The following is a 13,288-nucleotide window of genomic DNA, read 5'->3' on the forward strand; positions in this document are numbered from 1 at the left end:
TGATGCGAAATCCTTATAGGGTTTGGAGCAGCAGAATGATATGATTAAATTTTTATCTTGAAAGTATTTTTCTGGATGCTGTAGGAGGGCAAGTGTTTAGGCAGGGAAGTTGGTTTGGAGGCTATTGTAATAGTCCAGACAGGAGATGATGATTGTGTGAATTAGGCTGGTAGCAGCAGAGGGGTGAGAAGCCGTAGAGGGTGTATGTATTTGCTGATGAATTCTCTGTGGGCGGTGAGATGTAGAGAGTGAGAGAACAATCTGGGTATTTTGGTTGGATCCACTGAGTGAATGGGAGGGTCAGTCACAGTGGAAAGATTATGAGGAGAGCAGATTTGAGTGAGAAAAATCTAGATTTCAGTTTTGGCCATGCTAAGTTTCAGAGGCTTATTCATATCCAAGGAGATATCTTAGTTGGAAACATGATTCTGGAGTGCATTCAGGTGGTTGGAGATATAATTTGGCGGTCGTCAGCATACAGATGGTAGTTAAACCAGAGAAGATAAAATAGGGAACGAGTGGAATAAAGAACAGAAGAGGCCCCCAAGTATTGACGTCAAGGGCACACCAACCTCTAGCGCTCAGGAAGATGAGGCGCATGCAGCAAAGAGGCCTGTGAAGGGGCAGTGATGGAGGAGGAAGCACAGGAGGGTGGTGTTCAGAAGCCAGTGAAGAAAATCTTGTGAGTCCGAGTAAGTCATCTGTTTTCAGTGCCTCTGAGAATTTGAGTGAGATGAGCAGCTAAGATTAACCGTTATATTTGACTGTGTGGAGGCCGTCAGTAACCTTCCTAAAAGCAGCTTTTGGAAGAAGCTTAGTGGAAGTCAGTTTAGGAGAAAATTGAATTAGAAAATTTGAAGACAGTGAGTATGGACAATTCTTTCTTTCAAGGAATTTTGCTGTAAATGGGAGTAGTGATATGAATACAGACTAATCAGCAGATTGGTGGGGGAAGATATAATTCTTATTGTTGTTTCTGTTTTCTTAATGAAGTAAGAAGTGAAATTGTTCTCTGAGTAAAAGGAGGGACAGGCAGGTGTTGGGGGCTTGAAGAGAGAGAATGAGGTATGAAATAGTCATCTTGAGAGTGGGAGAGTGGGAAATGTAGAATAATTAACAGTCATTACTGAGGGTTCGTCGAGATCTGTGCATGAATTTAAAGCAAAGTATCATAATCATAACTGTGTTTTATTTTCAACTATATTCAACTGTTTCGGTATAGGCATCATCTAGGTTAAAAAAGTGGGTTTAATTAGAGTAGTGTTTTGCCATAGAAGAAGGAAGGAGCAAAAGAGTTCAGTCCACAGGAAGGAATGATTAATATGGGTAAGGAAGGACCGTAAGACATGGGTGATGCGGGGAGTGACAAGGGTAATGGGTAAGGAAAAGGCGGTAGGTCAATGGACTTGGTTCTGAAAGTGTGAAAGAATTGTTGTATTGGGGAAAGCGTGTTGCAAAGAAAGATAGCATGCAGGTGTTCAGAGGATGGAATGATTGTAATTGAAGTTTGGAAATGGTGACTTTACTGGCAATTGTAAAATCAAGGGTATGGTTATGGGAAGGAGTGGCTGAGGTCAGTTGAGGAAAAGATGGTTGGAAATGGAGGGAATGAGGAACTGAAAACACCATACTCTTAGGTGGCCAGGAATTATCAAGTTACCTGTGAATGTTGAAGTTACCAGGAATTATCACAGGAGTAGTAGGGAAGGAAGAGACAGTGAACCAGGTGCCGAAATCTTCAATGAATTATGTAATTTTGAGATCACAGGATAACTGCAGCAAGCAGGAATAGCTAATGGTGTATCCTATGTCCAGTGCTTCAGAGGAGCCGGGTGGACTTGTAAAGGACACAAGAAGTGGTGATGAAGAGTAAGAAATTCTAAGCAGGGGAAGGGTTTGGGAAAGGTGGGCAGGTTTTGTGGTGTTGATGGAGACCCATCAGAGAGAATGAAGCTGCGAGTTTGGAAGATGATCACTGATTAGAAAGGCTTGCATTTTATTTTGTGATGACTGGTAATGAGGGCAGTGAGGAATGGCTGCTGGGTAAGGTTATGTTAACCAAACTGTATTTAGTACGTAGCCTCCCATGTGGTGTTTTATTGATTTCTGATTTTGAAATAGTGCAGATGGGTTCCGATTCTCATTTCTGCCTTCACCTTCTGCCTAGGTTGATAACCACTGGGTTGTAATATGTATGAATGAAGATCACTTAGAATTTAGTCTAAAATTTTAAAGAGCAAAAATTTGGAAGGGAAATAAAGTGACTGAGGTGATTTGGAGATAGGTTAAGGAAGTCTTTTTGTTGGAATTCATTTAAAGAAACAAAATGAAAATTTAAGCCATAATACTGTTTAAATAAATATCTCTGCTTTGTAGTTTGAAAATTAGTACTGATTCTTTTTTTCCAGAGGAAGAAGTACTACCTAGTGACGTGAAGAAACAATTGACTTCAGTCTCTGAGGAGATGATAGATCTGGCTAAGCATCTTCCTGATACTTTCGAAAAACTGGAAGATCCACAGAGGTTAACTATTTCTGTTTTTATCAATTCTGTTTGTTCTTATTGCATTTTCCTATATATAGTGAAGAATTACTGTTCATTAGGGTAGACTCATGCTTGCATACATGCACGCAGACTGATGTATAAATCTGAGAAATATCTTTCCAATTGTTAAATTGTGCACAAAAAGTTGGAGGCTTTTCTGTCTGCTTTGTAGGATGTTTTATGAAGCAAAGCAAAATAAAACTCCTAAGTTCACATGGAAGAAAATATTGAAGATTCGAAGTTGTCTCTTTCTGTTTATGCTCATTTTTCATTTAATTATATTTATAGTTTGGTTACTTGAAATCTATAAATAAAAGCAACTTTTAGTAGCTTCATTTTTCTGGCTATTAAGTGATTATTATATAAAGAAGTCTACCTAATCAGCAGACAGTTAAAACAAGAGGCATTTAGATTTTAAAGACTATTTTATAGCTGAAGCATTAGATAACTTGAGATATTTGGATTAACAGACATTGGACTACTGGTGCCCAGCAGCTGATTCTTCTTGGAATCAGGCCTGGCTCTGTCCTTAATTGCTGAATGACTCCCTTGTTAAACCTCTAAAAGCAGGAGTGCTCTTGAACAGTGATTGATTATAATGTGGTAATAAAATTTTGAGGCCAAAATCCTTTGTATGAATGTGAAGCAGTTAGTTGAAATAGAATTCTGACTCTGACAAAATGCAGTGTTAATGTATTCTTTTTTGGATGAGATTTGTGGTAGATTTTGATGGATTTCAAAGTATTAGGTAGAAATTCAGCTCTTTTTCAAAGTGATTTTCCCCCTAGCAACTTGTTTCAGTAGTTTTTATGTAACTTTGAGAATTTCTGAAAGAAATAACTGTCAACTGGGGAAAGGTACTAATAACGCTATTTCGTATTCATTTTTACATTTTTCCCTCCATGGAAGAAGAAAAATCACCATTTACATGAAAAATTACTGTTCACATGCATTTCAGATTTTTTCTAGGAATTAGAATATCTATTGAATGTAAATTACATGTGCTTAATGCTTTGCTTTGTAATATCAACGCTAAGTAGTTTTCTTAAAATTTGAGAATGGGGAATACTGGATTCATTTTTTTAAAAAAAGATTTATTATTTATTTATTTATATTTGGCTGTGTCGGGTCTTAGTTGCGGCCTGTGGGCTCTTTGCTGTGGTGCACGAGCTTCTCTCTAGTTGAGGCGCAGGAGCTCAGTAGTGGTGATGCACGGGCCCAGCTGCCCCACAGCATGTGAGATCTTAGTTCCCTGACCAGGAATCGAACCTGCATCCCCCGCTTTTGGAAGGTGTATTCCTTACCACTGGACCACCAGGGAAGTCCCTGGATTCATTTTTAATAAAGGTATATCTTGTAAAGTTTTAGTGTCAAAACAAAAACTAGTTAAATCTCTTATTTCAGGTTTTTTGTAAAAGTCTCCGGTATTACTTCACTTATGTAGATTACACTTCTAAACCAGGGGAGAACAAAAAAAGCCTCTGAACAGCCAAAATACATGCCATAAACATGAATTCAAGTTCACTTAACTGCACTTCCAGTGGACTGCGTGAGGCCACATTCAGAGCATATTTGCTTTTCATTTATAAATACAGTTTGACAGGCTTGGATATCTGCTTAACATGAAAATCAGGTATGGATAAGGAATGACACCATAAACAATTAGTTTGGGACAAAACACTACTGACACTTTAGTAAGCACACAAGTCAGCCGTTGAATGTAGAAGTAGCTTGCTGTACTAAAGAGTAGCCCGGAAGCTATAAGCATATAGTGGGTATTAGGGTATGAAGAGCATCTTTAATCCAGTGTGTCCTTTAAGTGAAGATCTTCTTCTTTTAAAAAGCATTAAAACTTGTCCTTAGAGTTAACCCAATTAAAGTTGAACTCACCTTTCTTAAATTTTTTTTTAGGGTTTCTGTACTATTGAAGGATATTTCAGAAAATCTGTATTCATTGAGGAAGATGATACTTGGTTCTACTGAGAATGAACTGAGGCCCAGCAGTAATTTTCACTTATTACCGTTGGAAGAGCCCACTGCTGGTGAAGTACAACAGAAACAAATTAGAGAACATAAAATTTTTACTGAAGTTACAGATGAAGCATGGGACACAACACCTGATAATTTAATTAAACATGATGGAGAAAATGTACTTGCAAACGAAGTAAAACAAGAAGAAGATGGATTTGAAGATGAACTAGAAGATAATAAGTTGGAAGAGACTCCAGAAAGAGTTTGTATCATGTCATTAGATATTACAGAAGATGAACTCCAACGTTTGGAACAACAGGCTCAGGAAAAACATCTTGGTGATGTTACTTGCAAATCTCCTGAGGTACTAAATACAGTAAAGAGAAAACAATTTTCATTCATGGTAGTGGTTGGCTGATTTTTTCTGTAGAGGGGCAGATAGTAAATATTTTAGGCTTTGCAGACCACACAGTTTCTGTTGTTAACTGCCCAGTTCTGCCAATTCAGTGTGAAAGCAGCTATAGACAAATAGCCTGTCTGCATTTCAGTAAAACTTTATTTACAAAAGCAAAAAGTGGACTGGGTTTGCTACTCCTGACTTACTATCATAAGCAGCATTTTATAGTGGAAAGATTTTTAGTGTCAATACACATTTGTTATAATTTGCTAAGCATTTCTCCTACCTAATATATACCTCTTCTTTTTGTGGGTTCCCTACATATCTACTAGGGATTCTCTTCCAAACTTGATTTTTGAGAGTAGTTTTATTTCTTCATATGGGTTTTCTTCACTTGATAGTCTGAGAGGGTTTCTAATAAACTGATGTTTTTGCTTGACACTAACCTTTACTGTCATCTAGAGTCAGAAACCTACATTTTTTTCTTGATAGATTATTGTTAAACATTCTATATTTTCTCTCAACTTCATGTTTAGGTTTCTAATTATTATGTTCTGATTTGATTAGTTTAATTTGTGAGATTATGTTTTTCTGTTGGCTAACAAGCATATTTTTTGAAATAGTGAAGTTGTATTGGAGGAATCATTGTGTTTCTTTTATTGTAAAGACAAAAGAGACATATAGCTGTATAATTTTTACCTCATTTGTTTTTCATTAATTAAAAAATTACCTTTGTTGCTTATGTTTGGTAGAATTTTATACATTTTCTTTTATAATAACTAAGTTTTAAGTTTTTAAAATTAGATTTGAAAGTCATTTAATAGGATTATTTCCTCAGTTTTCTAATGACAGAGTCTCAGTACTTCTCTGTGTTTGGTAACTATATTAGTAATCACTTCTGTCAGTATATGAATGCACTTTATTTTAACATTGTTTTCATACCAACCATTTGTAAAGCAGATTCTTCTTTTGGGGAATATCTTTTGCTAACATCTGCATTACCTTTTGATTTTCTAGAAATTTTGTATGAGTTATTCACTTTAAAGTGATATGTTTCATACAGTGACATAGAATTGTGATCAGGAGTTCATGATCTGACTCACATCTTTTACTCCAATTATTGCCATTTTTTATTGTGTAATAATTATTAGCATTTAAAAAATTCATTAAAGACCCACACAGCAAATAAATAATGATTTAAAAAATAAAAGATTTTTTCTTTCCTTGTATAAAACTTACTTTAAAATCTTCTTTAAAGCTTAATTTTTGCAGGTTAATTAAGGCTGTACTTCCTTTTCCTACTTCCAGTTTAAAGATTAGCCTTCTTTGAGGGTCCTTCTGTATTTCTTTTGTGGGTTTCTTTTGTACAGGTTTCTATCCTTGGACACCTGCTTCGCGGGGATTGCCATGTTATTGTAGTTTCGTCATAACCAGGTATTGGCAATAGCTGAATAAATAACTTATCTGACCCTGTTTTTCAAACATCTGTAGATGGCTGTTTGCAAAATAACAATATTTAAAGGTATTATTACAATCATAGTAGCTTTTTTTTATCTTTTAAAAATCAGTGGCTGTAAGAGAACAACTGTAGTTCCTGGCTTTGTACAGAATTTTTCAAGATTGCAAACAGGTTCTTGTACTCAAAAAGTTTGGGAAACACAGTTTGAGATTTTTTTAACCATAGGTGAGCTTGTCACTCTGTACTCTCATTTAGAGAGTGTGGGCTTTATTTCATGTCTGTTTGTCTATCTTGTTTATCTTTCCAATTATATTTCTTTTTTTCTCTTTTAACTTGGTTCTTTGTTTCTTTCTTTGTTTCTATGTTTATTCCTCCCTACCATTGTCTCTCCCTTCCTTTTTATCTACCTGTCATATAAACATATAAATATATATTATAAATTTATTTATTAGAGAAGAATAGGAAGTAGTCTAAAGTTATTTAGCATATAGGAACTTTATTTTGTGGAAAAGAGAGTATGGAGTCAATTATGCTGGAAATTAATGTTTGAAATTTTTTTTTTTTTTTTGTCTTCCAAGGATAACGAAGAGGATATATCTTACGTAATTGAGAGTGATGAAGATTTAGAAATGGAGATGCTTAAGGTATGTTCAACATTATGGAAAATTACTTCCAGTTCTTTCCAAGGGACATTAATTAAGTAAAATATTGCCTAATTCTAAACTGGTCCCACCACAATGAGATTGCTATCACTTATGTAACATTAGATTATGTTTTCCATTTCATATTTCTTTATATCTTGGTATGGTCTATGAATAATGTAGTAGTAGTAGGAGTAGTATACTAATTTTTACATAGTAGAAAACAGTAGTATGTTTTCTCTTCCCTCTTAGGTCACGTACTTTTAATCTTTTCCTGGAACATGGGTAGTGATTCAGCTCTCCAGTATTGAAATAGGTTTCTCTTTCTTCCCATCCATGTATATCCACTTTTATTTGGAGGTTCTGTTTTTATACATTCCATATTCTTCTTTACTTCCTTTGATTTTATTTGCTGTTTTCTATTATATATAATTTTCTAATGTTTTAAATGGTTCAGTTTTCCCCTATTTTGTTATCAAAGTTGAAAATATCATTTAATAATTTATGTATTTTCTACTTCACCTGACCTCGGGTTTCTTTGTCAGGTCTTATGAATCAAGGATGGAAAATTAGAAAGAAAAGCCTAAATTTTGCTAAATAAAGTGAAAAATGAAGAAAAACACAGAAGTTCACCATTACGCATACTTGTTAGTCCTCATCTTTAGGTTGATGTGATTTTTCTTTTTATGAAATGAGATTAAGTTCCTGATTCTTTAATTTTGAGGCAGTGTAGTGGGTAGTGATCGGAATGTGGATTCTGAATGTAAATGTGGGTTCAAATTCTAGCTTCTCCCTTTATCAGCTGTGTGCCTTTGGGCGAGTTTCTTAGCTTTTTGATACTCAGTTAACAGTCGTATTTATTATTAAGGTGTTACTTTTGAAGAGTTTACTAAAGAGCCTGGCATTTCCTAAGTGTTTATAATAAACATTAGCTAACAATAATAAAAGAGTGTACATACTAAACCATATTCCTTTAGTGATGAGCCATTTCTCCGAGGAGTGCTGTTAAAGTAGTGCATTTATAGGATAGTTGTGGACTTTCACAACTTTATATTATATATTGAACCTCTTAGAAGGCACCCTGGGTGCCCATATGAGAGAACTTTATTTCCAAAATGCTTTTCTAAGTCTGTTTGTTGACTTGAATAAAAAATCAGGAAGAAAATCATTTGTTTTTCCCTTTGTAGGCCTGAAATGAATACAATTTTAAAAAAACCTTTAAAGTCAAACTTACTAAATGGAAGGTTTAATATAAAGAGAAAATGAGAACTGTGGTTTAATAATTCTTCCTGTTATTTCTCAGTTAGAAATTTTACAGATGAAACAATTTTGAAATATCCTTAGGTTCGTTAAATAGATAACCTTGATTTAGGGGAGGAAATCAGATATCAAGCCAAAATGAAAACAAATAAACTTCATTTCACATTTGTAATATTCCTTTCCTAAAATTATCTGTCTTTTGTTGTTGTTTTGACAACTCCAAAAACACATTTATTGTTTGCTTATAGTTTAAACCTTACGCTTACTCAAAAAGAATGTGACTGACACATGATATAGAGAAACTCATTACAAAAATAACATTAAAACCCACATTTACCACTTCAGAATTGAAAGCATTGAAATATGATAAAGAAAAAAATGTTTTAAATAATCTAAATTCAAAATTTATGGTAACTTTCCCTGGGGGCAGTTCATTATATGGTATTAATGAACCCTGTTTATGCTGGCAGTATTCCTCTTTGGCCTTGTGCCTTAGAAACCATTCTTGAGCACATATTTAAACTGGAGCACACATGTTCTTTTGTGGTATTGCTTGCACATCTGCCAGCTTTGAACTAAATTGTAGGCTCTGTTAATAATACTCCTTTTGTGTTCGCTGAAAAAGATACAACACTGTCAATGATTTTGCTTTTAAAAATTCTTTTAAACGTTCAGTCTTTAGAAAACCTAAATAGTAGCACAGTAGATCCAAATCATTCAAAATGCATAGAAATGGAAAGAAATCTGGGTCTTCCTTCTGAAGAAGATGATGAAGATGAGAATGAAGCCATTGAAGAGGAAGAAGTTGTTGATGAAGGTAAGCACTGTAATATGTTTGAAACGACTCATCTCTGATACCTACCACTGATTTTAATTTAGGGTCCAGGTTTTAAACATTTTGGAGGTCAATGATTTTGTGGCATGTAGTTAATTAGGTCCTAGAAACTTGTCATTAAATCCCTTAGTGCTTTGGTCTTCATAAAGCACAATGTTACTATTTAGAAGAGTAAAGTAATAGAAGTGTTGTGTCATTTGGTGAACATGGTGATGTGAAACTTTTCATCCTAAATTTTATATTTTGTTTGTCAAAATCATAAAAAATCATTAATAAGAAATCATAAGTTAATTAATTATATTAAACATTATTGTAAATGGCATAGGTACACAGTGTCTGTCCTTCAGGAGCTTATTACTTAAAATAAATGACACAGTGTCAAATAGCAAAATGGACTAATTTTCATCTTGTATATGCAAACTCTAGTAAAGAATCCACTAAGTGAATCTTCTGTCATTTAAGTGATATGATACTCATTATGACAAGGTGTGGGTGTCTTCTCATAGAGTAGAACTCCTTAGAGCTAGATTTCATCAGTGTTAAAATGTGGAAAATTTAAAATAATTTTGTAGATGGAAATACATGAAAATGTTAAAAAAGTTTTTTTCCTATGTTTTCTTGTATTAAATATGGACAAATATTCATTTGTTTAGAAATGAATTATCTTGACTCTTTGCTTTGCTCTTTCTTGGCCCCCATGAACCCTTCAACCTGAGGAAAAAATGAAAATCAGTGGGGTAAAATTAATGTCATTCCATTCTGCTATGCAGTTGGAATTTTGGTCAAAGATTTGGTGGAATGGTAATTAAAATGAAGATCTTGTTTTATCTATAGATTTTATTTGTGACAGTAATGTGATTTCTGCTTACTATTGATTGGAAGTTGGTTATATTATAAAATTTGGATTGGCGTTTTACTCGCCCTTGTTGGCTCTAAATGTTAGTTTTTGAAAGTATAGCAAATTCCAAAACATTGTTTTTTTACGGGGCTGGCAAACTGAATCACAACAAAGTTCTAATCCTTAGTATTAGGTAACTAATCAAAGGGTTTACCTGGAGTCATGACTGGTACCCAGAGGACAAAATTGGGTGGATTTAAAAGACAACAGTGACCTTTGGTACCTACCACTATATTCTTTAAAAGAAGTCAGTGAAATAAAACTTACTCCCTCTCACTTTGTGTACTTCTATTTTAATGTAAATGTCCGTTTTATTTTAAGACTGTTGGTTACCAGGACCTACTGCAAAGCAAATTAATTGCCTCAAGACCTACTTTGGCCATTCTAGTTTTAAGCCGTGAGTATAATCTCAGTTAATTAAGTTGCATATTTACTGTTTTCTTCACAAAGGAAAAAAGGCAAATAATCCATCCATTTAACAGTAAAAGCACAACTTCATTATAGTTTATACATGCCATACTGTATTTTTTCTAAGTGACTACAGAATTATTTTGAAGTAATATTTATGTAAAATTCGTATCTGCAGATTGTTTTTATAAGTGGGGAAAATGGTTTTCCTTACTATAGAGAGTTCTGGGTAGAGACATTAATAAATTAATTTAATGCTGACTTGTATTTTACTGTATATGTATCTGTGTGCCTGTCTGTGCATCTCATTGTCCAAAGCATGTTGTTGTAATAGAAATTCGTTAGACAATAGTTTGAAAAACAGTGATAATCATATCAGTTTTAACATATTCAAAGGTATTTACATCCAAGGGGGCACATTTATAAGTATTAAAATGAGAGGAGTACAAATGAGATGAAGAACAAGTAAAGTTGAATAAAACTAATAAGAATGTAAAACTCTAGACTGTATTTTTTCTATTTTGGGAATTTAAAATTTAATCCATGGAAGCATTTCTTTCATTTTTCCTTTTGATCTTAAAACATAAAAAAAAAATTAAACTATGTCCTACACATAGGAAAAAAAAAGAAATATGTACACTTATGCACATAAGTGTACATATCAGTGAATTTAAGATCACCTTTCCAGTTGATTTTTCCCTCAACATTTTATTAAAAGAAATTTCAAAGATAGGTTAGAGTTGGTTTTTTTTTTTACTATGAATGCCTGTATATTCACCATTAATTCACTGTTAACATTTTATTATATTTGCTTTATTATATATTGATTTTCTCTCCACTTTTTAATCCATTCAATTTTTAAAATGCATCTCAAGGTAAACTGTAGACATCCTTACACTTCCCCCTAATTACTTTAGCATGTAAATCATTAACTATGGTTAAATATTTATTTATTTATTTAATTTTTAAACTTTTGAGCTAAAATTTACATACAAAGAAATGGTTAAACCTTAGGTGTTTAACATTTGCAAATCTTAAGTGTACATGTAACCTAAACCCTTTTAAACATATGGAACATTACAATCACTCCAGAAAGTTCCCTCATTTCCCTTCTTAGTCAAGCTTTTCACCTAGAGCATTTCTCTTATTTATTTTAAATCAGTGACTCTGTTGGATATCTAGGATGAAGCTGGAATTTATGTTATACTTTAGCTATATGTAATAAAATTTAATACACATATGAACAGAAGTCCTAGTTGTTCAGTCAGCTTGAATGGGAGGTTGGTCAAATGGGGCTTTTGTTTTCCAGTTCCAGGGTTCTTATATTTTTATTGAAGCTCAAAAATGTAAACAAAATTCTGGAGGAAGTGAAAAAATTAAATGGATTTCAACTTGTCCCTTGGGTTTCTTGTTAGTAAAACAGAGCAGCTTTTTGCTTTTCATCCTCCAGGGTTCAGTGGAAAGTGATTCATTCTGTATTGGAAGAAAGAAGAGATAATGTTGTTGTCATGGCAACTGGTAAGTTGTACTTAAGCAAATAATCTAATCCTTTAAAAAATAAAACTTCAAGGTTTTGACATGCTTAGTCTTTCCACAAACTCTCAAAATACAAATATGTATACAAATGGTGTGAAATATAGAAGAGAGTGAGCTGAGGGTAGATGCTCAAATTTATGCATGAATTAACTCTTAGGAAGGTAGCACATTAGTAGTGACTGTTCATCTCATACAAGTATATCGTAAAAAGAAATCAAAGTACTAAGGATTTAGTTTTATTTGTCTGAATGTATTATTTTTATTTTAAGGGTATGGAAAGAGTTTGTGCTTCCAGTATCCACCTGTTTATGTAGGCGGGATTGGCCTTGTCATCTCTCCCCTTATTTCTTTGATGGAAGACCAGGTGCTCCAGCTTGAGTGAGTAATGCTTTCATTGCCACATTACCACCCTTTTTTTTTCTTCCTGTGAAGGAAATATTTGATTTATCATGTATGTTAAAATCTAGTTCGCAGTAACGCATTGCTAAAAGTGTTGCTTTGTCTTTATTAGTAATAAATGACACTTTAGTGGAAGAGCTTGTATACTTTCTTGAGTTCTCTGTAATCCAAGGCTGCCAGATGGCCCCGAAAAAAATTTTTAAAAAGCAAATTTTATGCCAGTTTACACTACATATCACAAAATTCTTTTCTCTTTTGGTTACCCTTCTTTAGCCTAGTGTGAAGTATATACATGGAAGTGTAGTTTTTAGTTGTGAAAAATTTTAAATTTCTTTAATCTGAGCCTGCAATCTTTTTGGGAAACCCACCTTAACAGCCTGTCTTCTAATACAGCCTTTGAAGGAATTTATTTGTCAAATTAGTGAGTTACAAAAAGAGATTGCAAAGAAGAAGGATGTACATCATTATATTTCTTTGTTCTTTCTCACTTAAAAATGAAGGTGATATTTGTAGTGTGCACATGGTTCCAGAATATTTGTTTTTCTTCTTACAGAATGTCCAACATTCCAGCTTGCTTTCTTGGATCAGCACAGTCAAAAAATGTTCTAGAGGATATTAAATTGTAAGTAATTTATATGGTTTCTGATCGTGTGGTCAAGTGTCTGTGGTATGTGGGAAAATTTTGTACACAAAAAATTTTTATTTAATGCATGGGCAAAATATCTATAATTTAAAAATATACTTCCTTTTTATAGTATATTTATGGAACTGTTAATTTTAAAATCTTTCAAACTCAAAGAAATCTGTTATGTTCAGTTCTTGGACTGGAAGGCTAGCATTATTATGATAGAATTGTAAAATTTTGTTTTGGAAGAGAACTTGGAGAGTATCTAGTATTGTCTCATTTCACATATGAGGAAACTGAGGCCCAGAGAAAAGA

General features: G+C 33.6%; 1 protein-coding gene across 8 annotated transcripts in view; it reads left to right on the forward strand.

The window, feature by feature from the left end:
- The window catches only part of WRN (WRN RecQ like helicase), a 148,380-nt gene that overhangs the window by 52,355 nt on the left and 82,737 nt on the right, over positions 1-13,288 (forward strand). For all 8 annotated transcript variants that reach the window (XM_019921475.3, XM_033848716.2, XM_073798581.1 and 5 more), the window contains 8 exons: positions 2,409-2,523; positions 4,456-4,879; positions 6,950-7,015; positions 8,948-9,089; positions 10,327-10,402; positions 11,864-11,931; positions 12,219-12,327; positions 12,902-12,970. In XM_019921475.3, the coding sequence (XP_019777034.1) occupies positions 2,409-2,523; positions 4,456-4,879; positions 6,950-7,015; positions 8,948-9,089; positions 10,327-10,402; positions 11,864-11,931; positions 12,219-12,327; positions 12,902-12,970 (1,069 nt within the window). The remainder of the gene's footprint in view (positions 1-2,408; positions 2,524-4,455; positions 4,880-6,949; positions 7,016-8,947; positions 9,090-10,326; positions 10,403-11,863; positions 11,932-12,218; positions 12,328-12,901; positions 12,971-13,288) is intronic.

The sequence above is a fragment of the Tursiops truncatus genome, chromosome 21, assembly GCF_011762595.2.
Source record: "Tursiops truncatus isolate mTurTru1 chromosome 21, mTurTru1.mat.Y, whole genome shotgun sequence".
In the NCBI taxonomy this organism is placed as follows: domain Eukaryota; kingdom Metazoa; phylum Chordata; class Mammalia; order Artiodactyla; family Delphinidae; genus Tursiops; species Tursiops truncatus.